Genomic DNA, 24969 nt, shown 5'->3' with positions numbered 1-24969 from the left:
ATTATATATGACATTATCAGAAGCAATTATGATCCCACCTTAACTTGTCCATATAGTAGACAAGGTGCACTGATACTTTGATGTGAGGAGGAAGCTAATGCATTGTGTAGGCACTGTGCTGGGGGAAGACAACCTGCATTTCAGCAATCATTTATGTACTGCGCTGGACAAGGCTGGAAAGCGTAAGGTCCAGTCCACAGCAGACATTCTGCTGAACTCACGGGACTCTACTGGAGAACACCACAGGCTTTTCTACCTGACATGCTCAGTTTATGCTCCTAACCTCCACCTGTGATTTCGGGTAACTAGTAAAGCTGTTCTTCCAAGTTCCTGGATGGTCAAAGGTGAATGACAAGAGCCTTGGAAAACCTCCAACACAAGCCCTTCTCTACATTAGCTAGGATCCTGCCCTTGAGGCATTAATTACGCTTGCAGGCACCTTATTCCCAGCTCCATGGTCTTAAGACTCCTGCTCAGCTGTCACCTGCTCCAACAGGGCACCTAGCATCTCTGCCTCCTGTTGGCTAGTTTAGAAGTTAACCAGACATCTTTACAGCTGATCTGGATCCCCTTCCTAAGAGCTATGAGCTGGACAGAGAGTTTTTAAGAGTAAGGTACAGAAGTCCCCTGTAGCTTGCCATGGAAGTGCAAAAAGACTCAAACACCTTGGGAATGCTGAGAGAAAACCTGATACGGACGCAGGTGCATTTTGACATTATTTTACCAAATATCCAGTTGTGAATAGTCCGCACTCTCGTAGTAAGGCATATACAGGCACAGCTACAGCATCCCCAGTGGACAAAGAATTTGAATTGAAATAGCAAATTAAGAACATGACACAAGCAGAGGGGTGGTAACTCAGCCATTATATACTGAAGACCTATCCAGAAGTGGGGTTAAGCGGGGCTGGCTGTGGGACTGCCGAGGGTGTGTGACGTTTGCGCTACACTTACACCGCTACCGTGAGGAGGTGTAGCTGTACCTCAGGGTGGGCAAGCTCAAGGTATGTCAGATGTGGCCCAGAAATGAGAGGTCTGAAGTGGGTCTGCTCCCTGCGAGGAGGCTTTCGTAACCACATTTAAACAAACCTTCACAGACCTTCATTATTACAAAATAATTAAATTCTACTGTTAAGCAAAGGGAGATCCAGCACTTCTCTGAATCTGCTTTAAGCTCTTACTGTGCTCTGTGATTCCTCTTAGTAATGCACAGTAAATTAGAAGGACTGGTTTTCTTTTCAGTGGACAAATTGTTTCAGTAATTTAATTTGGATTCTATTGCCTCTTTAATCAGCTGTGATGGCTCCAGTGTGGGCTGGTCCAGACATACCCATCCAGTTCCCTCCTTTCAACAATGTGCGGACCTTAGTACAGCTCTTTCATTTTCTTCTTCCTCCTCTTTCAGCAGTTACCAATCAGCTGAGAGTTCACATCAAAAAAATTTGTGAGACATTTCAGAGGTGAATGCAAATAAGGTAGAAACAAACACTTCCCACATTTTTCCTTCCCTAAGAGCCCCACGTTTCAAATAGCTCTGCCGAAGACCTCCTGGCGCCACCGCCGGGAGCTTCACAGCCCGTCCCGCCAGAGTCCTTACTCACTTGGAGCCAAGGACCAGCTGTGTGCATGCCCCGCTCTCCTTCACCCATCCACAGTAGGGGTCTCGGGACGCTATGCAGGCCCTTGAGAAAGAAAAGCACAAGGTGGCATTCATGAGTGTTCCCGCCTTCCCCATGCTTGGCGCACGGGCTTCTGCCAGCCAACAGAAAACACGTACTTTTTGCATTTGCCGTGACGCTCGCAACGTCCCAGGGGAACCTTGATGACACAGGTGGAGAAGGCGACGTACAGGGCGCTGCTGGGCTTGTCAAGCTGCATGCCCACTATCCGCTTGTCCTCCACACCATCGTAGCTGCACCTGATTTGACAAAATGTGAGGTAAGGTTATAAATTAGTTCTGCCGGGAAACCAGATAAAAACTTAATGATTCCTCAAGCTAAAAAAAAAAAAACAAAACAACTCAAAAACTCCCACAAAAAAAACCCGGAGAGAAAGGTAGAATTAAACAAGCCAAGGAAAAAGAACACACAATACTTACTATAAAGACTGATAGACATATAAGCGAGTATTAAAAATGCATGGTACAGGGGAATAAGAAGTGGAGAGAGACGGCACAGCAGACAAGCTTTCTGAGGGCCCTTCACTTTTTGTGTTTGTTCTTCTCCAGCACTCAAAGTAGCTGAAATTTTTGCATGATTACGGCCCACTTCAAAGCCCCCTTAGGCATATTTGAGGAAGGCTGAAATGCGGGAAATTTCCCTTGGAGAGCGGGTTGCTGGTTGTTGAGTTATTTGGAGAGGAATCAGGTTTTTTATAGGATTAGAAAAATTAATCTTCCTTTGCAAAATTTCACTTCTAATTATCCATCAACTGGTGCATAGGATGGTCATATTTTCTACATACTGAATAAAAAATTTCTTATTGCAATGTAGAGACTGATAAGCAGACATCCCCTCTCCAAACAATTCAAAATTACTCAAAAAATTTGGCTTCTCTAACCATTTCCCTTTTCATGGGACAACCTACTCTCTGGGAAGTCGGAAGTTCAAAGTTGCCTGTACACGAGTACAAAGAATCAGATACACACTTTTCAGGATTGTAAACGTTCATCTCCTCCAGGAAAAGGCTATCATTTAGGAAACCACTGTTTCCTGTCCGTGCCAAGAACTTCAGGATGATTCCCTTCTCTGATCCCAAGAAAACCACGGTGTAGTTCTGATACGGCCCAGCAGCAGAGTCCACAGCAATTTTGGTCAGGCGATATCTAGAATAACAATGCGGCATTTTGCATCATTTGGGAATAGATTGCCATTCAATTTTATCACTTTTTCCACTTCAGATAACTGCATGGTAGCCTTCCAGCAACGACAGAACATATTTAAGCACTTTTCCTAGCTGAATAACCCTGTAAGTCAACACTGACTGTACAAATTTGGCTCCCCAAATGGCGGGGAATTTTTGTGTGTTTCCACATCCACATGTCCAATAGCTAGCAGAAGTGTTTGCAGAAAGCTGAAGGGGTGCTAAGAGTCTGAGGCCATTTAGGAATTATCCTCCCAATCAGAAGCACCACTAGCCTGGTGACTTCTTCAGATGGGGAAAGAAAATCACGACAGTGAGATTTTTTTATTAATTTCAAGCTCTGTCACATTAAAAGCAGCAATAATAACTGATCTACTTTCAACTTCTTTGGGCAGGAAAAAGCTGTGCAAGTGCAATAGTGAGATGCTAAATGCCATTTTACCTCACTAGAAACAATCACACAACTGTCACTAAGTGAGTTCAGTGCTGAGGTGATACTGAATCTTGGGATGACACAATTTATTGAAGACCAGTACTGGTGATTTGGTGCCAGTTATCTGGCGCTGTTGATCAAAGGAAAGCACTCTGCAGAGCTTTGCGGAGCTTGCTGCTCTTGTCTTTGCTACAGAACCTGACATAAAACCCTGACAGAAGATACATGACTAAAGCTAAGTCAGACCCTTACAGGGCTAAACACTGCCCAGCACAAAACTCTACCCTTGTACTGAGCAAGAGAGGAAAATATGGGACAAGTTAGTCACATTATTCTGTTCACAACCGCACAGTAGACAAGTAGTATCGCGACCACAGCAGAGAGTGGGTATGCATTTTGATAGGAAGGGGATGGTGTATTTGAGGCTTCCTGATTTTTAAGTCTTTGTTCATATCTCTTTATTATTATTTTTGTCTTGTTGCCATAGAAAGGATACAGATGTGATTACTTCTGCCTGTACACTTCTGTAAACATTAAAACATACCAGTACATATCCCAAAAGACATCTTCATATCCTCCAAACATATCCTGGCAGGCATGTTTGTATCCTGTGTACATATCCTTGGGCTGTCTCCTGATCCTTGCCCAAAGTTCTTTACAGAGCTCTCTCAAACACTGACCCATAAGCCAACAGGCGGGTCAACCTTCCCTGCATGGCATTTCCTCCAAGATCCTGTTTCAGCACAGCATGGTTGGAAAGGACAGAGGTTTTTTCCTATCTTGAAAGCTGTTCAGGGAGTTCTGCTGCATTTGCTCGGTGCTGCCATCATTCCTGGCTGGATTCATGCCCAGCACACCGAGGATGTTTACAGAGTTTGAGAGTATCCTGAGCAAGGCTACTTAGCACAACTTGACAGCTATGATGAGGACAAGAGTCCACTTGGAGGTACATACCTGACCATTGTTCTCAGGAACCAGGGTCGATTGACAATGGAAGGTACAGCCTCGTCCATCAGTGGATGTGTTTTGATGAAGTTCAGAGTATCATCCGGGAACTCATTAGAGGTCACATATTTTTCTAATGACGTAGAGCCGGCACAGCAACCAGGTCTAAATAAAACAAGAGGGTAAAGCCAGAACACTTATGTGATGCAAATCTCCTTTTGTAATGAGGCCCTCAGTGAAATCTGGTATGTATTACAAGGGTTTTAATGGAGGGTTGAGAATCCTGGTGGACTTGTTCAGCCCCTCAGGGGAAGCCTAAAATCCTGCTCTGTCGTCCACTCAATTTTTTTTTGACACACACAGTTTGCTATTCATCCACTCACATGGAACCTAATCACTGCATGTGTGCATCTGGCTTGATGCTGCCCACCGGGCACAGGTGCTCTCTGATCTGCAACTTGCCTAGCTGACTGCTCTTTAATGGAATAAAAGCAGTCACTAATATACAGAAGGAAGTTGATTTGTTTAGCATGTGTGAAAGATGCTACTTTCAGTCCTGTCTGGTAGAAAGTGAACTACTGGAGAAGACAACCCAACAAACATCTATGTAAACATTGGTTTTACTCTTCTTTCAAGTTGGATGAGATGATTTAAGTACGGTAGTACATTGAGGGCTTTCACTGAAACGTTACTTAATCATTCTTCGACAACTTAAATGCAAATCTGCTCACCCTATTCCTAAAATCTACGCTGCTCCTCAGAGGTAACTTAACCTTTCTGCCTGGACAGGTAATCTCTACACAGTAAGCAGCAAAATGCTTTGCCTGTTATTAATACTTTGTGGGTTACCTTCTCCAAGAAAAGGTCCATTTGATCCCATTTCCTAGAGCACTATGATTCTCCAAGCCTTTGAGCTACTGTGAGATGGGAAGATGAAAGATGGACCACCCACTCATAAATGCGCTGCAGTGTCCAGTTCTAATCTGCTCTGATGTGGGTAGAGCTACCGACATCAATGGAGTAATGCCAATTTGAACAAAATGTAGGGCTGGTCCTATCATATCTGTTGTACAGATTTAGATGCATGTTCAAACTGTAGGTAACTAAATAGGTGGGAAGGTAGCACAGGACTGGAGGGGACTAGCTCTGTCAATGTGTCTGGTTCCACACAACTGCACAATGAACACTACCTGCAGAGACTGCATGCTCTGCCTCTTTGTATCCAAAATATTTTGGTAACTGCATATAAAATTAGCAATAGTGTGAGAAAAGGAGAAACCAAGGACATCACCAGTCTCCTAGGTCTTTACAAGGGTACCGATTCATGAAGTGGCATTCCCAGAGAACTCTAGGGAGCAGCCTTCTGGTCGTGGTGCCTAGGGTTTCTCTATATCTAATCTGGAGGCCTATTTCCTCCTAAATCCTAATCACATGGTTGGATTAATCCTGTTTTAATCTCAAAACTGGTTTAATCAAGTAAACATAAACCCGAGTAAACTCCACTGTGCACCTCAGCCAAAAATGGAAGTGAGGCCTCTGGAAGGCTGCAGTATGTTTCTCAGAAATGTTAGAATCAATAGGAGCACTAATGTTTCTGCCCCATACTGAGATATCCAAACAAAAATTACCTTATTTCAAAGGCGTCTTGTGCCTTTCATACATTTCAACATGAGTTAGAAGTAATCATTCTTTCCATTAAGCAGACTGATACCCAAATGTTACTTGAAACAGCATCCACCAATTCAGTTCATGTTATCTCCTACTGGCTTAGAAGGAGTCGTATTATCTTCATTGTAACTGTTAGCCTGCTATTGGCTCATCCCACAAACTCACAACGCAATTTGCTCTTCTTCCTTCCTACTGAAAGAGAATATTTCTCCTTCTCGTTTCCCCCTTCCCTGCCAGTACTCTTTATCTGAGTAAGTTCCAAACTAACCACCTTGGAACACTTGTGCAGCCTTCCACTACCAAGGCAGCCCATCATGCCAACAAGCTGTTGAAATACTGCAAAAAGGAGAAGAAAATCCAGCAACAGTGCTAGCAGGTGCCTTACTAATGCTCAGAACGAAAAAAGACACAGAATTTACCAGATTTTTCCAGTCACCTCCAGGCTCTTCTCTTGAGTAAGAACCTCAGAATAAAGACAGCACAGGAATACTACACTCGGCAACTCTAAAACATGATGGGCCAACTTTGGATTAATGTAGAAGCACAGTTGCCACCACAGAGCTTCAGATGTGTTTTTCTTTTGAAGTTATGCAACACATCACAGGCAATGTAAAACATACATTAAAGCTCAACTGAAATAAATGAGTTTGCTTTATCTACACTCATATCATATTCTCAGAGCAAAATGCCACTGGTGTAAATGAGTTAGCAAGTGGCTGTCAATGGCAACTTGTACGAAATGGGTGCTTGTAGAAAATACAAAGAGAGTGTAATAGAGTAGCCACATGCGAAGAGGAGGGAAGTGGAAGCAGGGAAAACAACTCATAGGAGGAATGAGGTAAACCAAATCTCCATTTTGATGGAATGCTGTTTTTTTTCTCCCCATGATGCATCCTCTGTGGCACATAAATTGCATGTGTTTACTGCAGAACAGCAAAACGCAGAATGGGTGCAGGCATTGTAATGAGATATATCCGTTACCAAACCAATTTGCAACAGGTGTGTAACTCACACCACTCTTAAGTGATAGATTATTCCGACCAAGCAGATCTGGTGCTGGCCTGATTTATGTTATACAAATCTTACGTGGAAAAATTCTCACTTGCATACCTTAGATCCAACTGCAACTCAACTTACGTTTTTCTGTTACAACATGTATCTTCAATAGTACCTGCACCTTACAAGGCTGTTCAAATTGTCAAAAACCTCTGTGCTGCGTGCAGGAACAGAACAATATACATGAAACGTACCTGGGCTTGGGCACTCGTTCATCAGGAACTGGTGTCCATGTGGAATCTGGAGATTTTTGTTCTTTAAATCTCCCAGTAAATACATTGGCAATGTCAAGCATGTCATAGGCACAGACCGCAGAGCCGGGGATGCTGCAAAGTGACATTTCCCAGAAATTGTTACTCATTCTGCAGTTATGCATAAAATCTTGAGTGAAAAACATGCTGTATAGAAGTCTTGCTGTCACAGGCTACTCAATCCTGAACTCTGTAACCCCTGAGTATTGACAGTGAAAGCCAGCCCCATGCAAAATCCTGAAATATACCAATCAGCAGACAGCTCCTGCCAGCACAATTTGTTTCAAAGCCTCTACAGAAAGAAGTAATTGCAATAATCTTGAAGAAGGGAAACAATCTGGGAAACTCTGTGTACTACTGGCGATGCATGAGGAGTAATAGCCAGTCTCATTCACAGCCCATTATTTGGAAATTTAAGTTCCTGTAAGTCACAACATCTCTTGGTATTAATTCCCACAGTCCCTGTCATGCCTCAGAAATACACTGCAGACAGTTCAGAAGTTGGTGCTGATCAAACCGTGAACATGCTGCAATGTGCCATTGACCTGGCACTTACACGTTATTACTCCATCCTCCCACAGCCTCATCTCCACCAATTTTTCCCAACGGAAAGGAGTTAACTATGCTCAGGAATTTGCTTAACTCAATGAGGTGTAAAGAGCTTATAGAAGCAAATTCAATTTTATTTTTAGATGATAAAGTTATAAATTTCAACTTTTTGATTATTTGCATGCAAGTGCACAATAGCATTGTCTAAACGTAATTACATCCTTACCTACATACTTTCTGAAAGGCTTAGAGGTTTCCCGTGGTCAGTCACTTGGAAGCATGAATTATTCATTTACCCACCTTTCATTTTTTTACACATGAACTACTGTATTTGTGTCTGACTTTCACCACTTGATTTTATCAAGTAAATAGCATGAACCCAGCTGGCTGAGGCTTTCAATTCCGCTTTTAGCTAGTAGGTTATTATACACCAAAGAAAAAATGTAGTAACTATAATACTATTACAGAGAATAAAAGTAAACTCGTAAGGGTATATAAATTGATAGGAAAATAACTGTTTGAATATTAAAAGGTTTCAAAATGCTTGTTACTGAAGGAAACAACAAGTAGGGAGGCAGCATTAGTCTTACTTTGATCTCCACAGATTGTGTTTTTATATGGAAGTAAACTTCAAAGCTCTATACTAACATGATACTACACAGCAAGAGTAGTATAAGAGTTAAATGGAGGCAGCCACATGTATGTTGATGTAAGAGTTGGTCAAGGGTATATTTGGCCATGCACAGGACCTCACCGTCACCCTAAAAGACACCTCAAGAACGATTCCAGCTACAAGACTTGCACTTTGCTGAATTAAGCCCTAAAGAAAAAACAGCCCTGAAATCTTGAGGTGTACTACAAAGAATTAAAAGTGTAGAGAACTTTGCTCAACACATAACTCCATGGTGATGGAGGGATCGTTGCAGCAAAAAGACTGCACCAGCTTTTACTCTTGAGGATGGCCATTTGTGAGTCCACAGTGTGGGAGTACTATGGGTCACAGCCAAGCCACCTCCCAACCACTGCACTATGACCCATCACCAGCTGCTATACTGGATGACCTCAGGTTAGACTGTGGAATCTCTTCCAGCTCACTCTAGGGGGAAGCTTTGTACCAGAGATCAAAGATATTTATTGCAGTTTTTCCTCAGTGGAAGAGGAATGAGAAAGATGCATCCATGTCTGGAGCACAAGTCTTACAAGGAGTGGCTGAGGGAACTGGGGTTGTTTAGCCTGGAGAAGAGAAGGCTGAGGGGAGACCTTATTGCCCTCTACAACTGCCTGAAAGGAGGCTGTAGTGAGGTGGGGGTCGGCCTCTTCTCCCAAGTAACAAGTGAGAGGATGAGAAGAAATGGCCTCAAGTTGCACTAGGGAAGGTTTTGGTTGGACATTAGGAAAAATTTTTTCACCAAAAGTGTTGTCAAGCACTGGAATGGGCTGCCCAGGGAAGCAGTCAAGTCCCCATCCCTGGAGGTATATAAAAGACATGTAGAAGAGGTGCTTAGGGACATGGTTTAGTGGGAATGGCAATGTTAGGTTAACGTTTGGACTTGATGATCTTAAAGGTCTTTTCCAACCTAAACGATTCTATGATTCTATGTCAGAGGTGTCTCCAAGCCTATGTGCCTTCCTATCATCTTCAGTATCTGGCAAACAATGGGGCCTATAAAAGAGCACCTTGATTTTAACACCAAGTGCTTAGAATTTAAAATGCAGGGTTTAAAGAAAAGTATTATTCATGACACACCACAGGAAATAGTAGCAGAGCAGGAGGACAATCTCCATTTTGAGATAATCTCAAGATACAACCTATTTTCTGATGCTGAATCTCTGTTCATTCACTTGTTTTTATTAAGCCAGTTTAAAAACAGATCATCTTAATTTAAGCCTGTATTCCCTAGTGGTGGCATAATTATTCCATTGCCGTTCCTATTGTTTTGATGTCAAAAGCAGCGATTATACATTACAGGCCTGGGCTTACTCTCATTTGAAGTCAGTTCTGTGCATGACCTCACTGAGGTCAGGCTTTGACAAGAGGTGGCGAGTGTACAGGAAAACCAGATGAATTTCAGCAATAAAGTTCCCCTTTCAGCTCAAACATTACTCTGAGAAACAGCAATGTGTTTTTTAATTAGAATGCTACTATTTTTTTAACTTCTCTGGGAGACCTCAATAATTAGGAACAGCTACTCTTCTAAAAACTTCTGGAGAAACATGCTATAATGTGTAATGGTAATAAATTATTTTCAGATGAAACGGTGTTTTGAAAAACCACACAAACAATGAAATACAGGTGTCCTGGGGACCCTCCTCCTGGGCCAGAAGGACAGCGTAGGATCTTGGCTTTCCCAGGAGCAAATGCAGGAGTCAGTAAGGATGCATGAAATAGAGGGAAGGAGTACTAACATGGTTCTTGGGGGTTTAGATGTAAACAGGACAGACCAAGTCCTTTCTCTGTGAGAAAAAAAAAAAACACCCCAACATATTTTCTCTTTGGAACAACTTTCTGCAAGTTACACACTGCAAAACTTCTTGGTGGCAGGTCTGAATTAGCCCCGTGTAAAGAAAAGTACATCCAAGAAACGTGTCCACATAGTAAATGGCTGAAAGCTGCTCTAAATTATCAGGTATAAAATGTAGTAAGCAATACCAGAGTATCTTAAAACGAAACACAAGCTATCAGTAAGCATGTGGTACATAATAATTGCATTATATGAGCAATCACTTCTTGTACCTTCATAAAGTAAAAAGAAACTGCAGTGAAAAGCAAAACACAAAGGAAACAGAAGGTAAAAGGTTATTGCGCCTATTACCTATTATATGGAGTGGAGAAGGTTGCTAAAACAACATCCCGGCCATTGAAATGGATAACATCTGTTACTGCCTGCAGTATGTTAAAGTAGAAGTGTGAATCGCCAGGAACTGAGCAGTTCAAACGAGCCTTGAGAAAGGAAGTCCACTGTTTCTCCAGCACTCTCTGAGATCCTCCCATGTCATTTTTGCAAACCTGAGCCACCCTTGGGAAAACTACCTGCAAGGAGTAGAGCAAAAATAATGGAGAAAATGAAACGTTTGCTTGAACTAAAAGACCTTGCTGCAATTCTGCTTTTAAAACATTTGGAATAACACAGCAAGATGCTTAATTTAATCCCACGTTTCCATAATCTGTGACAAATAAGACACAGAGAAAAACTCAGCTTTGGAAACGTGTGCTATAAAAGATAAGGCTGTGGCATTTACTATACAGCCATAAATCCTTCAGGAGATCTGTTCTCAATCCATATAAAACTAATTTCCATACAGACTGCTTAGCTTTCTATTTCCCCAAACAAAAGCACATTTTATATTCACAATCCCTGCAACCCACGCTGCCTGCTCTGACTCCTGTGTTTTCAGCACTTAAAAACTATGCAAATCTTTCAAGGCTTTTATTCCTGCCCTCCACCTTTGTGACCTTGGTCAGCTTTTCTGACTGCTTAGTCAGAAAGCTATTGTGAAATTAGAAAAAATGCAGAAAGTGTTTAATTATTCTTTGCAGAATGGCAGAGCACAAAATTCCCGCCCCTGTTTACTCAGCAATCCAATTAAGATTTCTTAAAGAACAATATCTCCCTGCTTTGGAATCCATTTTTAACAATTACCTGCTGTGCTGAATTAACTACGTTTGCATTGCTCTTTTCCTGATTTGAGAAAAGAGATTCCAGCGTACACCATCACTGTAAGAAACCACCCCATTTCCCTTCAAGACAGTGCAATGTTTCACTCCAACCAACCTTTTGGCTTGAGCGATAGGAATCTTCTCAAAATGATGACCTTGTCATCGTGATTTATGGTTCTCATTTCAAGGTCACTCCTAGCAGCACTGGTCCAAGAATGGCATATGTTTTCCTCCACCCGAATCTGACAAAGTCATTCAAGGCAATGTTTTTGCCCTTACCTTTCCCATGCTGTTGTACTCCACTGCTATTTCCCGGAAGAAGAAGTAAATGTAGTTGCCATAGTCCACTGCCTGGACAAAGTACGGCTCTAGAAATAAAAAAACAAGGCATCCTATTTAGGCACCATGTACAGCATACAGCATGCAAAAAGTAGCCAAATACATCCACACTAAGCATCCAAAGGTGAAATGCCCGCGTTCATTAGGCAAACTTGCTCAGTTTTCAGAACTAGCAACATCACTACCACAGGAGAATCACTGTCTGGGGATGGGACAGCTGGGGCCAAATCCGTGCAACATCACAGCAAAGTAGTTAAGTGCTTGCCACTAATATGCCTGCCCTGCATGGTGCAGGAGGAAAGGTAAAGAGGCAGTATATAACGGTATGCCTGAGGGGTGCAAGCCATGCTCTTTATGGCATGCAGGCTGTGTGTGGAGGGAATAACAAACCACGTAACTGCTTGTGCCCACACGTGTCTGTAGCAGCAAGCAAAGTGGGACAGCTAAAGTCAACACCTGGCAAAACATTTCTGCATGCGGAAAAAGACTTCGACTATGGCTTTGCTCCCTGTTAAAATCACTCCAAATGCTAACTATTCATAACGCCTACGTGAAGCTAAACAGCACCCTTCTTAACAATGAGGGCATTTAGAGCACAGAAATTGCCTAATTCAATGGCAGCTGTACAGTCCCTAAGAACCATAAATGAAAGGCTTTGTGCAATATTCCCATAATTTTATTTTCATTGATGAATCTTAATGTTACAGGACAAACCTTCCATACTTCATGAAGCCTTGACTGTTGCCTAACACAGTCCTGGGGCAGGAAAATTTTCAAACACAGCCCAAGCCCACCAAGCCCTGCAAGTTCCAACCTTTACATCCAACAGCTGTGAACTGATGGATTTCAGCTTGGAAAGCTTGTTGGAATATATATTCTGATCTACCACGCTCACAGTTTCTGTCAGGTCCAGTAACTTGGGGTCAGGAGAAGAGTGAAAGAGATAAACAGATCAGTGTAAGTAAGAGATGTAATTTAGTTCCTTCTTTCTGCCAGAAAGCGTCAGTGAAATGAAATGACAGAGAGGTCTGTCAGGAAACCAAGGCTCTCATCAGAGATGCCACTTTTTTTTGTTTTGTTTGTTTATCTACCTTTCAACCACTTTGAGTCATGTTTAACTGTCCGCAGCGTTGGGCTGTCTCCAAGGCTCCGGTATATGACTGCATCTATCGCAAGGAAGTCGGTCACTGTGGCAGAATACAGCTTTCCCTCTGGGAGGAAGGAAAGAAGAAACAAGAGGGGAGGAGCATTAGAAATAATGTAATTGCTTTCTCTCATCAGTCAAATGAGATGGGGCAAACGAAATCATCAGTCTCCTTAGGAATGCTGAAGGGAAAAAAAAATCCAGCTAGGTAAATGGGGCTGAGCGCTGAACATGCAAGTCACCAGTTTTCAAAATGGTAATTTTCAGAGGGATGCTGTGGGAGAAGAAACCTTATGGAGCAATTCAGCTCCAGTTTAGGTAAGTCATACCGAACTACCCTCTCTAGTTTCCCTGCACATGCCTCTGGTTCAAGGCTTGTAAATTCTGCCTACGTATGTGAGCAAAATAAATATGGGGAAGCATGACAGAACTGTTAGTTTTAACTGGGAAGGGCAAACCAGACAGGTCTTAGGGACTGTCAACTAATTGACACTTATGCAAATTTCTCCATTTGAGAGCACTTCTCCTCTGCCAAAGATCACTAGCAAGAAGTTAAATAGCGTGCAGGGAGCACAGGCAAAACAGGGATGCAAAGAGATGGAGGAGGTTTGCCTATATATGTTTCTTTTCTAAAATGCATTTTAGGCATTTCCCGCATGAATTACGCATTCCTCTTGCTTAAAGAACTGGACGGCAGCAATAAGCAATATGAAAGGATCTACAAAATGACACCCCAAGGACAAGGAAAAGATGCAAAACAATCAGGAGGTAAAGCATGAGCTTCAACAGCATTTTGTTGTCTAATCTGTTTGCAGGTCATGATAACTGTACAGGACTATTTTCATGTGTGAGACAGATGACGTGAACATGACGTCTGACAGGAGCACAAGCATTGTTGCACAAGGACAGCAGCTCATGTCTCTGTTGTGTCTACATAAAAATCTGAATGGCCTCCATCTCTTTTGACAGAGATTATGTTGGGTGCTGGGCCTTGAAGGCATCAGCACTGAGGACATGCCCAGGACAAAGCAGAGAGGCTTCTACTGGCCAAGCTCTCCTCATTGCACTTACAGACAATGTTTAATTTCAGCTCAAGGCTTAAAAATCAGGCTTTTTTCTATTAGCAAGACTGTACCCTTTGTTCTGAGCCCCACACTTCCCATGATTATTTGGCTATCTAAAAATGGTGCGGTTTTTTTAAGCAAAACCAGAAAAAAATAGTTACGAAAAAAGCAGATATTAAAACCAATTTTAAAATAGAGTAAAAAGCCAAAATGTTTAGATATGAATGTCTGAACTCATGTTAACACAATCACACATTTATTTTCTTTCCTGCCAAGTTCCTGAAGACCATGTAACCAATTACAATTTGCAGATATCAGCTGTAATAGCTACAGGCTGCAAGTAGTGTCATATTCATGTAAGTGCACCCAACAGACTCAGATGAGATGGGTTAGTGCCCTAAACTTCTCTGAAACTGCTTTTCAGTGCACTCGGAAAAGTTACCATGGGTATCAATATGCATGGCATATCAAACAGTGATTTTCCGAAGCTAACAGATTTGCAGAGCTTATTCTACAAGAATTTATTTGAACATTATCAAGTTTATTCTGAATCATCATGAAAGAGTACAATCATTTCTAATAATATTCTTTTTATCTTCAAATAATGTGAGGACTTCTACAGTGACAGAGTGGGAATCATCTTACCAAACTTCAGCTGCGTGCAAGGTAAATGTGTACGTTAAGTTGGTCATAAACACTTTCTTGGCCAGTAGAGTGAGAAAGGCCCTTCTGAAAGGTGATTCAGACTGCCCTAAGGATAGGGAATCTGAGACACATGGGATAAGTCTTTCTCTGAAGGTGTCTCTCTCTTTCCATGGTTTATGAATTACCTGCTACAATCGGAGAATTTATACTTTACGTTCTCTTGATTGTAATTAAGAAATTACATACTACCACCATCATAATGACCATTATTTTTTAAATAAAAGGACCCATTTATTTACACTGTAAAAACCAAAATTGCAACATGCTATAAAATCTCTGCTTTGTAAGGATGCACATTAGTGCTTAATAGAGCCCTTTGGTCACAGACTCGGTTGAGAGTGGCTGGAATACTTGCACACTCTTAAATCTTCAGAGCAATAGCTGAAGTATTTCCCTGTGAGCACCCAGGCTCTGCTTTCTAGCATCACACCTGCTGAAGAAAGGTATAAAAATACCATTTCACAATCAACAGCCCAAATTAACCCCATTAATAAGCGCTCACTTCTTTTAACTACTGTAGTAGAAATCAGAGTTGACTGTATTCTGCTGCATACAGCACAAATCATTATTAACCAACACACTTCTCCCCTTTGTCTACAACATCTGAGATGTTTTCTGCTTTAAAATAAAATCACCTTCCTTTTCCTTCTGTATCTAGAAAAGGGGACATCACAGCATGTTCCCTAACTTCCTTTTATTATGAAGGTTAACTTAAGCTTAGAGTTGTCAAAGATCACATCCTGCCCACTCCTCACTGAAGTTCACACAAGCCTTGACTTTCCTTGACTTTCACAGAAGCCGGATGCAGCCAGAAATGGTGCCTCGCACTGGTCTGGTATCATATTATCAGAAATCCAGGAAATACTGAAATATTGAACCAGGAAACTGAGGCTTCAGGCAATGCTTATGGTAGTGAAGTTAATACCAGAGAAGGGAAGGCTTCTGTGCTAGTGATTTCCTTATGACCCCTATATTTAGTCATCATTCACACTCTTTGCCACCTTTTAGATTTTGGCACTCTGGACTCAAGAGACACGGTGCTATGGCCAGCCTGGGCTGCAGTACAGAAAGCAGAAAGCTTATCTCTGTCACTTTACCTGCAAACAATGCAACGTTGGCATGCTTTGCATCATAGGGGCACCTGGCCATTCCACTGAATTCATCTCCCAGGAACTCCAGGGTATCCATCTGAAAAACAAAAGGGAGTTCCTGAGACAGAGAAACAAAAGTTCTTACCCAGGACGAGGTTTTTGGCAGTGTTTCTTCTTTTCTGGGGAGGGAGGAAGGTCCTTTCTCTAACTGTGCTCCTGACTATGAATTACGAACCTGACAAAAATCACAGCATTAAACAAAATCAGTCTGAATAAAGTGAGTCCATTCTCCTGGAGCTAATCACTCTTACCCCGACACATTTTACAAATGTCTTCAGTCTATATTTTATCTGTACACAAGCTTCCTGTTGAACTGTAGCAGGCTATGTGGTCTGTGGTTCTGGCAAGGATTCAAAATTTATCCTCAACAGTGATCCAACAGAAGCGCTCTTATGCACAGAAAAGACCGCAAGCCACAGCAGTCAGAAGAAACAACACTAGGACAATTATCTGTGTGTGCATTTTTCTTCACAAAGTCCGGAGATCCTTCTGCTCTAGTCTCAACAGTGGTGCTCTCTTCCTTGATTTGCATACTCAGAAGGATGCTCTCCAAGTCTTACTGTATCGGTTGGGTCTGTGTCACGGAGAAATCCTCTTACCATCAGGCAAGAATTAATCTGTGCAGGAATTATAAAATCTGAGGCTGAAGTGTAACTCCTGGGAAATAAATTCACCCTGGGGCAATGATAATGACACAAATATACAGATCAACTTTACGCTAAGTTCAGAGGGTTTAGTGAGCTACGGGGGAAAGATACAGCTCTCACCTCTTTAAGATTCTTATGCTACCATATTTTGGGAATAAGAAACTTTCTAGCATATTGAAGTAACTTGAGCGGCTCATACTGTATAAATCACATACAGTACAGATTCACGGAGCATGAAAAATGACCCATCCAGCACCATCAACTATTCCAATCAACTTTTAAGCTCGTATGTTACAGCACCCAAGTCCTCCAGTGGACAATTTGTCATCCTTTGTTTTCTGTCATGTACCCTTCCTGTCAAAATCCACTCTGAAGGGAATTAGTTGTGTTTACTCAAGGGCTGAAAAGCATTTCATGTGACGGCAAGAGGAAGCGAGTTGCAGTCCTGAGCAACTCTCCCTGCACCCAGCCCCACACCCCAGGCTCATCCACACTTCCACTGGCAGTGTGGAGGCACAGCCCTATTTTCCGTTCGGCACATCTTTCATGCTCTTTCTATAAAATGCAGAAATATATGGAGGGAAAGCCAGGGCAGGTGCTGGAGAGACCTTGTGCTGAGCCCCCCTCTGCTCACTGAGTCCCCGCAGCTCGGCAACAGGCGAGGCAGCCTGTAGGGCCCATGCACCATGGGCCTGCAGTAAGGGTAAGGAGGGCCGCTACATCCCTCACACTGGGATGCCAAGGAAAGATGTATTTGTATTAAAAGACAGCTTTCTAGCAAGGGGGGCGGTTGAGATTTGTTAGCTGCATTAATGGTACCAAGAGCTAAAAAACAACAAGCTGCACTGGAAGACTAGATACAGCACCAAGGCTGAGAAGCTTCATTGCATGCTAGGAGCGGGCTGCAAGGCAAGGAAGAAAGACAAAACGGCCGTTAACAGAGCTGCTCCCTGTACCACACACGTTTACCATGATTCAGGCTTGTGTTTTTATTCTAAGTTGATTCATCTTCCAAAGACTGAAGAAAAAGACTACGCTGAGCTTCCCTCCTGTGTTTTCTAGACTACAGCCATCAGAGTGGCTAAACAAGGCAAAGCAGCATTGCAGAAAAAGCAAGGAAGAGCAGCCGTCACAGCGAATACCACTAAGGAATTAATTTTCCTGGATGTTAATGTCTTTGCTCTGTTTTTTACAGTAACTCTGAACCCAACGAAATGAATGAGAATCGTGCTGTGACTTTAGCAGAAGCAGCATTAGCAAAGCTGAATGTTCTTCTTCCTGAAGGATGAGAAATGACCTGTGGGATGTAAGAGTGCCTGGAAAAGCAGAGTCTGGATATCAAGGGCCTAAGTGAATTAATTTCAAAGCTACTCCGGAGACATCCACTGTTGGAGGATATATCAGATTATACTGGTGCAAGCCTGAGAGAATGGGAAATATTTGAACAAATGGGCCTTGTTAAAATGCAGATGACGGGACACACTATGTCAAAGCAAGAAATTGGGGTCAAGGAGTTAATGTCAAGTATCCATGGACCAGCACAGTTTTCTAAACTGCTCTAGATAATGTTTTACCTTTGCAGGTCCCCAGCTACTGAGGAATACATCACCCTCCTGCTGTACCTTTCCCTGTGGAGATCTGCTGTCAATCACTTTTACAGCACACAGTGTCACAGGATCTCCACAGCTTCCATGTTCACTAGGTCCCCAACACTAACCTTCCCAGGTTTTGCTGTGCTAAGCCCTCAAGTGTCTTTAGAACTGGCTGTAGGACTGAGAACAGTACAACAGAGACATTTAAAATGTGCTACCCCAGACGTAACCCTCAGCATCAGTCTATAACTTGATGTGGGTGTCAGTGACAAGTTGAGGAACTTTCTGAGGAGTGACCACATCCCCAGGCAGGGGTCTGAAGGACCCTGCACCTATGGAGGGCAATGCAAAGTGGCAATAAACTCTGATATGCAGGAGTTGCCAAGAAGTAGGTAGTCAATCCCAGCAATCTTCAGAAACCCAATCGACATTGAGCTCTGTAGCATTGAAACCAGTCAGGATAAATGCTACAGGGTTAAATGACGCACTGTTGAATGACAACCTCGTGCTGTTGCCAGCATAATCACAATAAATCCAACAAAAAGACAAGGCATAAATGAAATCCCACAAACTGATCACATACCTTGTAGTTCCTGCAAGAAGGGTTGAATGCATTTGTTCCACAGATAAACAATGTATCCTCATTTCTTTTTAGGAGAACCTTAATAAAATTATGACATTCATCCTGAAGAAAAATAATAAAAAGTATTTCAGCTACTGCATTTTGGGTGTCTGGTTTTATTTTTATGCCATGATATTTCATTGTCACGTCTAAAATGAAATTGGATGGTAGCCACTGTGATATTCTAGGCTTTATTTCAACTATGTTTAACTGACAATGAGAAGACGCAATTGATTTATAGTCCAGTGTTTAAAAATGGTTACAAAAAACTGAAGACATGACATTCATATTATAGCTCAGATTTTGCTATTGTTCACATAGGTGAATTTTGTTTGAATGCTGTTGCTTTCCTCAGGAGTGAAAAATCTGATCTCATCTATGTTGCTGTGAGACAATAGCATCGCCAATGCAATGTATTGGCATAAAGCATCTGTAACTAGAGCGGGAAGCAGGTGTTAAGAATCAGAGTCTGCATCTAATTCTCATACTTGTGCTTGTGCAACACTTGTGCTAGTCATAGGTTACAGTAGGGTAAAATTGGTGTGAGAAACATTCCTTCTACAGCTGTACACATTCATGCTTTCTGATGCTTTACACAAACTTCTCAGCAAATTCCTGGAGGAGGATGGATGGCGGCATTTAGCTTCTGAGGCAATGGTAAGCAAAATCAGTACACTAAGCATTATGTCCAAAATCCCCAGTGCTTTAAGTATTTCAGGATATTGCTGTGGCTCCTGTTGCAGTGTTTTATCACATTAGAAGTAAACTATTTTTGCAAATTAAAGCCTTCAGAAAGTTGATGGAAAAAGCAATTACTGGCAAGAAGTGAATGGCATGATCCATTCCACATCACAGACAGCAGCCCGAGATAATAGTGAAGCAGCTAAACTAAAGTGGCAGATGCAGAAGAAAAGAAAATTGCGTACCTTATGTTTTCCCTTCATTCTGCATGTGTCTACATCAGCTTGTCTAGATTTCCATGTCAATTTCTGCAAGGATCAAGAAAGAAATCAATTAGAGCCCAGAGGTTGTTGCATTTTATTTCAGAAGTCCCTTAGGGGAGACTAGCTGTTGAACATATATTTATTGAAAGCTTTCTGCACCCTTTCTCCATGATTAATTCACCACAACAACGAAAGATCAGTCATGTGGAGCATTCACTTAATTTCGTGTTGCCATCTATTCATTAGACTAGAAACCTATCCCATTTTTTTAAAGTCTAAACCAATGGAATTCAACAATAGGCCAACTTTCAAAAATATGTGCACTTTTCTTAAAAAGTACTAGATGCTCTCTTTTAATTTGATATTGTTCTGCCAAACAGAATAAACATTTACGAGCTATAAATCCTAACAGGACTTTAAATTAAATACGTACTATAGAAGAGGACATTTTAGATTAGCAAAGAGATCAAATTCAGGTAATTCTTATCGCTTCAAGTCAGCTAACAGGCTCAGACAGCCCTTCACCCATCAAGACGCTGCCAACTTTATCTGCTAATACTCTTCCTCCAGAACATTTACAGGTAAATGCCAGGGTGGACTTTTTTGAGGTGAGTTTCAGGAGTAATCAAATGTGGTAGGCTGATTACTTAAAAGAAAACTTTACTTAAAAATGTATGGCCTAATAGAGTAAAGCCTTAGACACTAATAGCCATGACAGTCCTGACAGCGTTTCCCATCAGTAAACTGAGGCACTGTGCATTCATGAAGGGCCCCAAGCTGAAAGAGTAACCATGAATATTTATTTCCATTACAAGCCTCTGCCCTCACTTTTTGACAAGTAATTGGTCATAAGCTCATCTTCAGCATCATTCACAGTTATAATGAAACACCCTCCACTCCTACAGCGCAACTCATCCAATGTCCAAATTCGTATGATCCTCAGCTGGACTATGGCTGTGTTTAGCACATATTAAACAATGTGCATGCAATGCGAAGGAGCTGAAGGGAGAGTATTCCTAGTATGTCTACGTTAATATACAACATGCTAATGCAGACAAAGCTCTTAGTTTGACTGTAACTTCCCATGGAGATAATGTGAATACATCTACAAAGTGATGTTATATTAAGATTTTATTCAGTGAGTACTTGCACGAGTGAATAAAATTTGTGCACATGAAAATATGTAAATATCACTTGCTTTTTATGATGAAAGTTTCAGTATACTTAATTGGGATCGTATAGCTGTTACAGAAAACTGCTGAATATAAATGAATAGATGTTTGACAGATGTTCCATCTGGGACCTCACTGTATTTCAGTACGGATTGCTTATCAGCCCAGCTAAATCACTTATCAGAAATACACAGAGGACATGATTGCTATTCTAGCTTTCCCCAAATATGATTAGCAATGCCATCTTACTTGCTTATTACAGTTTTTACAGCAGCGTTGGCAAGTTGTTTGAAACAATGTCATCTTCCTATTTATTTGAAGCTTGTTCTAATGTCCTTGGTTTCTGGATTACGATAAAAGCTACTTACTTTGCTAAAATAAATTTCTTCTGTATGTGATGTGTCCATATCAACAGTATAAATATGGTCCCTGTAAACAAAGGCAAATGAATGCAAAGTCAAATGGAGTAGTCAGACAGTTCATTTTCTATGAAGAGAGCTATCTATCACAAGATAATCCATAATCCATTCAAAAAAAGATCACAGGTCTTACCAGGAAATGTTACTGACAGCATCGCCTGCTTCTCCCAGAAAAGCACTTTCATATATAAACTATCTTTCTTCCCATTAAGAAAAAAAGAAAAATGCTACAAAACTTCAAAGCAAGATTCTTTCCCAAAAGCAATTATTTGAACAAATGAGATTTTGGAAAGGAGAGGAGCCTCATATTGTTTCTGCTCTATAAGTCCTACATCAGATGCCATGATCCAGCATGCGGATGTTTTTGCATATCCCGAAATCAGCTACAATGGTTCTTAGTCAGCCTTTGCCAGGTTCCTGGGCTAGCAGTCACTGTGCCACATTTAGCCATTCAGGGTTAAAAAGAGGTTAATGCTTCTTTCTTTCTTTCTTTTTTTAATTATGCATCTAACCTCAGCTGTGATAATTTGGTTGACAATATGGTGGGCAGAAAGGCTTACAGCCACTAAACTATTCCCAGAAATCATTCTTCTCTTCACACACGCTGGTGGCCAAGCTAAACTGTAAGATACTCCTCTGAAAAAAGTTCACATTACTTGCTTGCATTTACTCTCCTGTTTTCCTGAGAACCTGTCCCTCTCTACAATTAGCTGCCAATCTCTCCTTGGAAAGGGGAAATAGACTCAGCTACTCAGGTAAGGAGGTATTTTTGAATGTTCTCCTCATGTAAGCTGAGAACAAGGACATCTCTGTGTGAAATTTAGAACTTGAAAATACCCACCAAGCCACAATGCTGTAGTAACCACCACATCAAATTGGGACTGGCCATGTCATTTTTCCTTGAAATAACATTGGCTTTTTTTCCAAATCCAGGAAGCTGTGCAGCTGGAGCATGATCCACATCATTGGAGGGGTCTGCTGAAAGTAGGATGCAGACTGCCTCCATTTTAGAAATCCCTGCTCTCAAGGTTAGTTTCGTTTTATTGGGGTTTGGGGAAACAGTGCTAGTCTCTTAAATAAAGCAAACACAAAACACTGCTATAAGAGGAGCAAGCAACAGTTCTCTCATGTGGAGAAAAGAGGCAGCATTGTTGTAGGGAACTGGCTTTTAAAAATCTACTGCCTGCTATGGCGCTTGAGGCTGTTTGCTTTGTAAGATGCCAAACCGAGGAGTTGTGGGTTTTCTTCTCCTCCAGACTCTGCAAAACCAGAGCTGTCATTTACTTCCAAGATTGGTTTAATGCTTCAGTTTATTATTTGCCTGACTTTACTGGCAGAGCAGTGGTCAGGGTTGGTGCTGGACTAAAATTACCTATTAGCCCGATATCAGCTTCATAGATTACTGCACGGTTCTCTTTTTATGTACATCACCCTCTGTTGCTGTCACTCCTACTACATAAAAGTGGGAACAAAATCTCTTGAATTGCAAATTAGATGTGGCTGGAGCTCTAAAAACCTTCTTCCAGCACAGCTCTTGATTTTAATCATCAGTCTTGCTTTCCAGTGGTTATGATTTTTTTCGTTTTAAACAAGACAATTAGAAAATACAGTGGTGGTATTCTGAAGGAGGCTCGAGCTGTTTACTTCCACTCTCAATAAAACAGCTTTCAGGGGACTTACTTTCCGGTTCAAGAAACAGTTCAAAGAAAACTCAGGTGCTAAGTTACGGGATCATCTGAAAGAGGGTTAGTATCTGGCAAATTACATATAATTTTCTCATGCTGTACGTGAAACATAGCTGCTGACAATGTCAGCAGAGACCGAAAGAGCTGTCGAATTCAGGGGAGGGCTCTCTAACCACAGACAATGCGGGATTGTCCTTGCCCTCCTTTTCCCACTGCTGCCCAACTCCTACTGTCTACTAGCTGTGGTATGTGTACAGCTCGCTGCTAATTAAGTTATTCTAACACAAATTGACTTAATCCTAGAGCTTCCGTTTTTCCCACCTCCAGTCAGCAGAACCGAGTTTTGTTACCATGGCATAATCTTGTGGAGGAAGGGAATTTAAATAATGCCACCGGCTGTGCATGACCCTTGGCCACTCCGTGCTTCGTCTGGAAATGTGTAGCTGCAAATGAGGAGGGAGCCATCCCAGTGCTTCGCGGGCTCAAAAAAACATTTTGTACATGCACATGCACAGATAACGTGAACAGAAGCTGCCACAGCGTAAGACAATGGGAGGAGGAGACATGGCAAACTTGGAAAAGGGCGGGTGTGCGCGGGTGTGGGTGGGTGCGAGAGAGACTGCGAGGGAGGACCCTTCCCACGAGAAAAAAGAGAACAGAGCTGGACCTCTGCGGACTGCAAGCCAGATATTCAGACAGCACGGCTTCATGGGCTTCGGCTGAGTTATTCTAATTTATACTGGCTGAGCATCTCTGCCTGATAATACGAAATAAAGCTGTTCCAAAGCGACACAAAATTTTATTTGGTAATAGCTATTACAGGAGTCACGTACCCCATATGATAAAATACACCACTGAGAGAGAGAAATTTTATTCTATGCCAGTCGGTCAGTAGTAAAGCGTTAGTGGTTGTCAAACCTGAGTTAGTCCTCTCCTGTGGAAGGATACTGTCTGCAAAGCAAACGCTGGATTTTCTAAAACAAGCAAACAAACAAAAAAACCCAACCGAAACCCAACAACCCCAAAACAAAAACTCTCGATATTTATCATTTTGTTTGGTTGCTTTTCAGATAATTGGGTACAAAAGTAAACTTAGCATTGCTATATTTCAATGTCTAAAAACACCAGCAGGAAAGCAACATCTGATATGATAGCAATTTATGTTAGCTAGAGTTTTCAGTGAAACTTGTTACAAAACACTTTGAGAAACACCTTTGATTGTGTACACGTTTGCTTCAGTCTCTCGATTCACTACTGCCTCTAAAGGAGATTCAGTATTGCAGTTATAAACTTTCATTCACACTAGTTATCAAAGGATGACTCATTTTCTGAAGTTTATTACTTAAAGATAAAAATGACCTTTGAATTTTAACTTGTATCACATAGGCTTCTCAGCCCAGCAGGGATTTTATTCAGTAATGTGTGGAGGGGGAAAAGAGTATGTCAGAGAGTCTTTTTAGTTACCATAGGAAAAAAGTGCAAAAAGATTTTTTGGGCTTGTGTAAGCACAAAAGAGATCAGGTCTTCATTCTTTCTTGTAGGTCACTAGACCCTAGGAGCATACAACCACTCTCATTGTAGTAAACTGTTTTATACAAATATCTAGCCATGTAATATGTAAGAATGCATATTCACATACCATATTCACATTCACACAGCATCCCCCAAATATTAGCATTCTTTATATAATTTGTGCACACAGTGGTTTTATATCCCAAAATGTTTTGATGGGTTTTCCTGATGTAATACCGGTTGCTTGGGCACTGCGACAGTCTAATCGCTTCAATCTCAGTCTGGGAACAAACTACAAATACAGCAGAGCAAAATCCACAAAGCGTATTTACCACCTTCTCACCGCAAATGATTTCCTAATTTAAAGGAAAACAAATAAGGAAAGCAAAGGGAACTCGGCCGTGAAAAGGAGGAAATCCTGCCACCACCTTTCAATCCCCTTCAGCCTGCTTCCCCGCCCTGCTCATTATCACACTAAGTGGAGCAAAAATACTAAGCCCCAAGCTCAGGCAAAGCTCAGGGAGGCCTCGCTGTGGGGCTGCCCACTCTTTC

The 24969-nt window shown here is 41.7% G+C and overlaps 1 protein-coding gene across 1 annotated transcript in view; it reads right to left on the bottom strand.

The window, feature by feature from the left end:
- Positions 1-24969, bottom strand: part of SEMA6A (semaphorin 6A) — a 114811-nt gene that overhangs the window by 34846 nt on the left and 54996 nt on the right. The window contains exons 4-15 of the mRNA XM_009634621.2: positions 21170-21230; positions 19612-19674; positions 18647-18748; positions 15771-15861; positions 12852-12971; positions 11701-11789; positions 10577-10794; positions 7158-7289; positions 4249-4404; positions 2647-2823; positions 1777-1917; positions 1601-1681 (exon numbers count right to left, since the gene is read on the bottom strand). Coding sequence (XP_009632916.1) covers positions 1601-1681; positions 1777-1917; positions 2647-2823; positions 4249-4404; positions 7158-7289; positions 10577-10794; positions 11701-11789; positions 12852-12971; positions 15771-15861; positions 18647-18748; positions 19612-19674; positions 21170-21230 — 1431 coding nt within the window. The remainder of the gene's footprint in view (positions 1-1600; positions 1682-1776; positions 1918-2646; positions 2824-4248; positions 4405-7157; positions 7290-10576; positions 10795-11700; positions 11790-12851; positions 12972-15770; positions 15862-18646; positions 18749-19611; positions 19675-21169; positions 21231-24969) is intronic.

Source organism: Egretta garzetta, unplaced genomic scaffold (assembly GCF_000687185.1).
Source record: "Egretta garzetta isolate BGI_Z169 unplaced genomic scaffold, ASM68718v1 scaffold272, whole genome shotgun sequence".
Taxonomy (NCBI): domain Eukaryota; kingdom Metazoa; phylum Chordata; class Aves; order Pelecaniformes; family Ardeidae; genus Egretta; species Egretta garzetta.
This window is presented reverse-complemented; position numbering and strand designations above follow the sequence as displayed.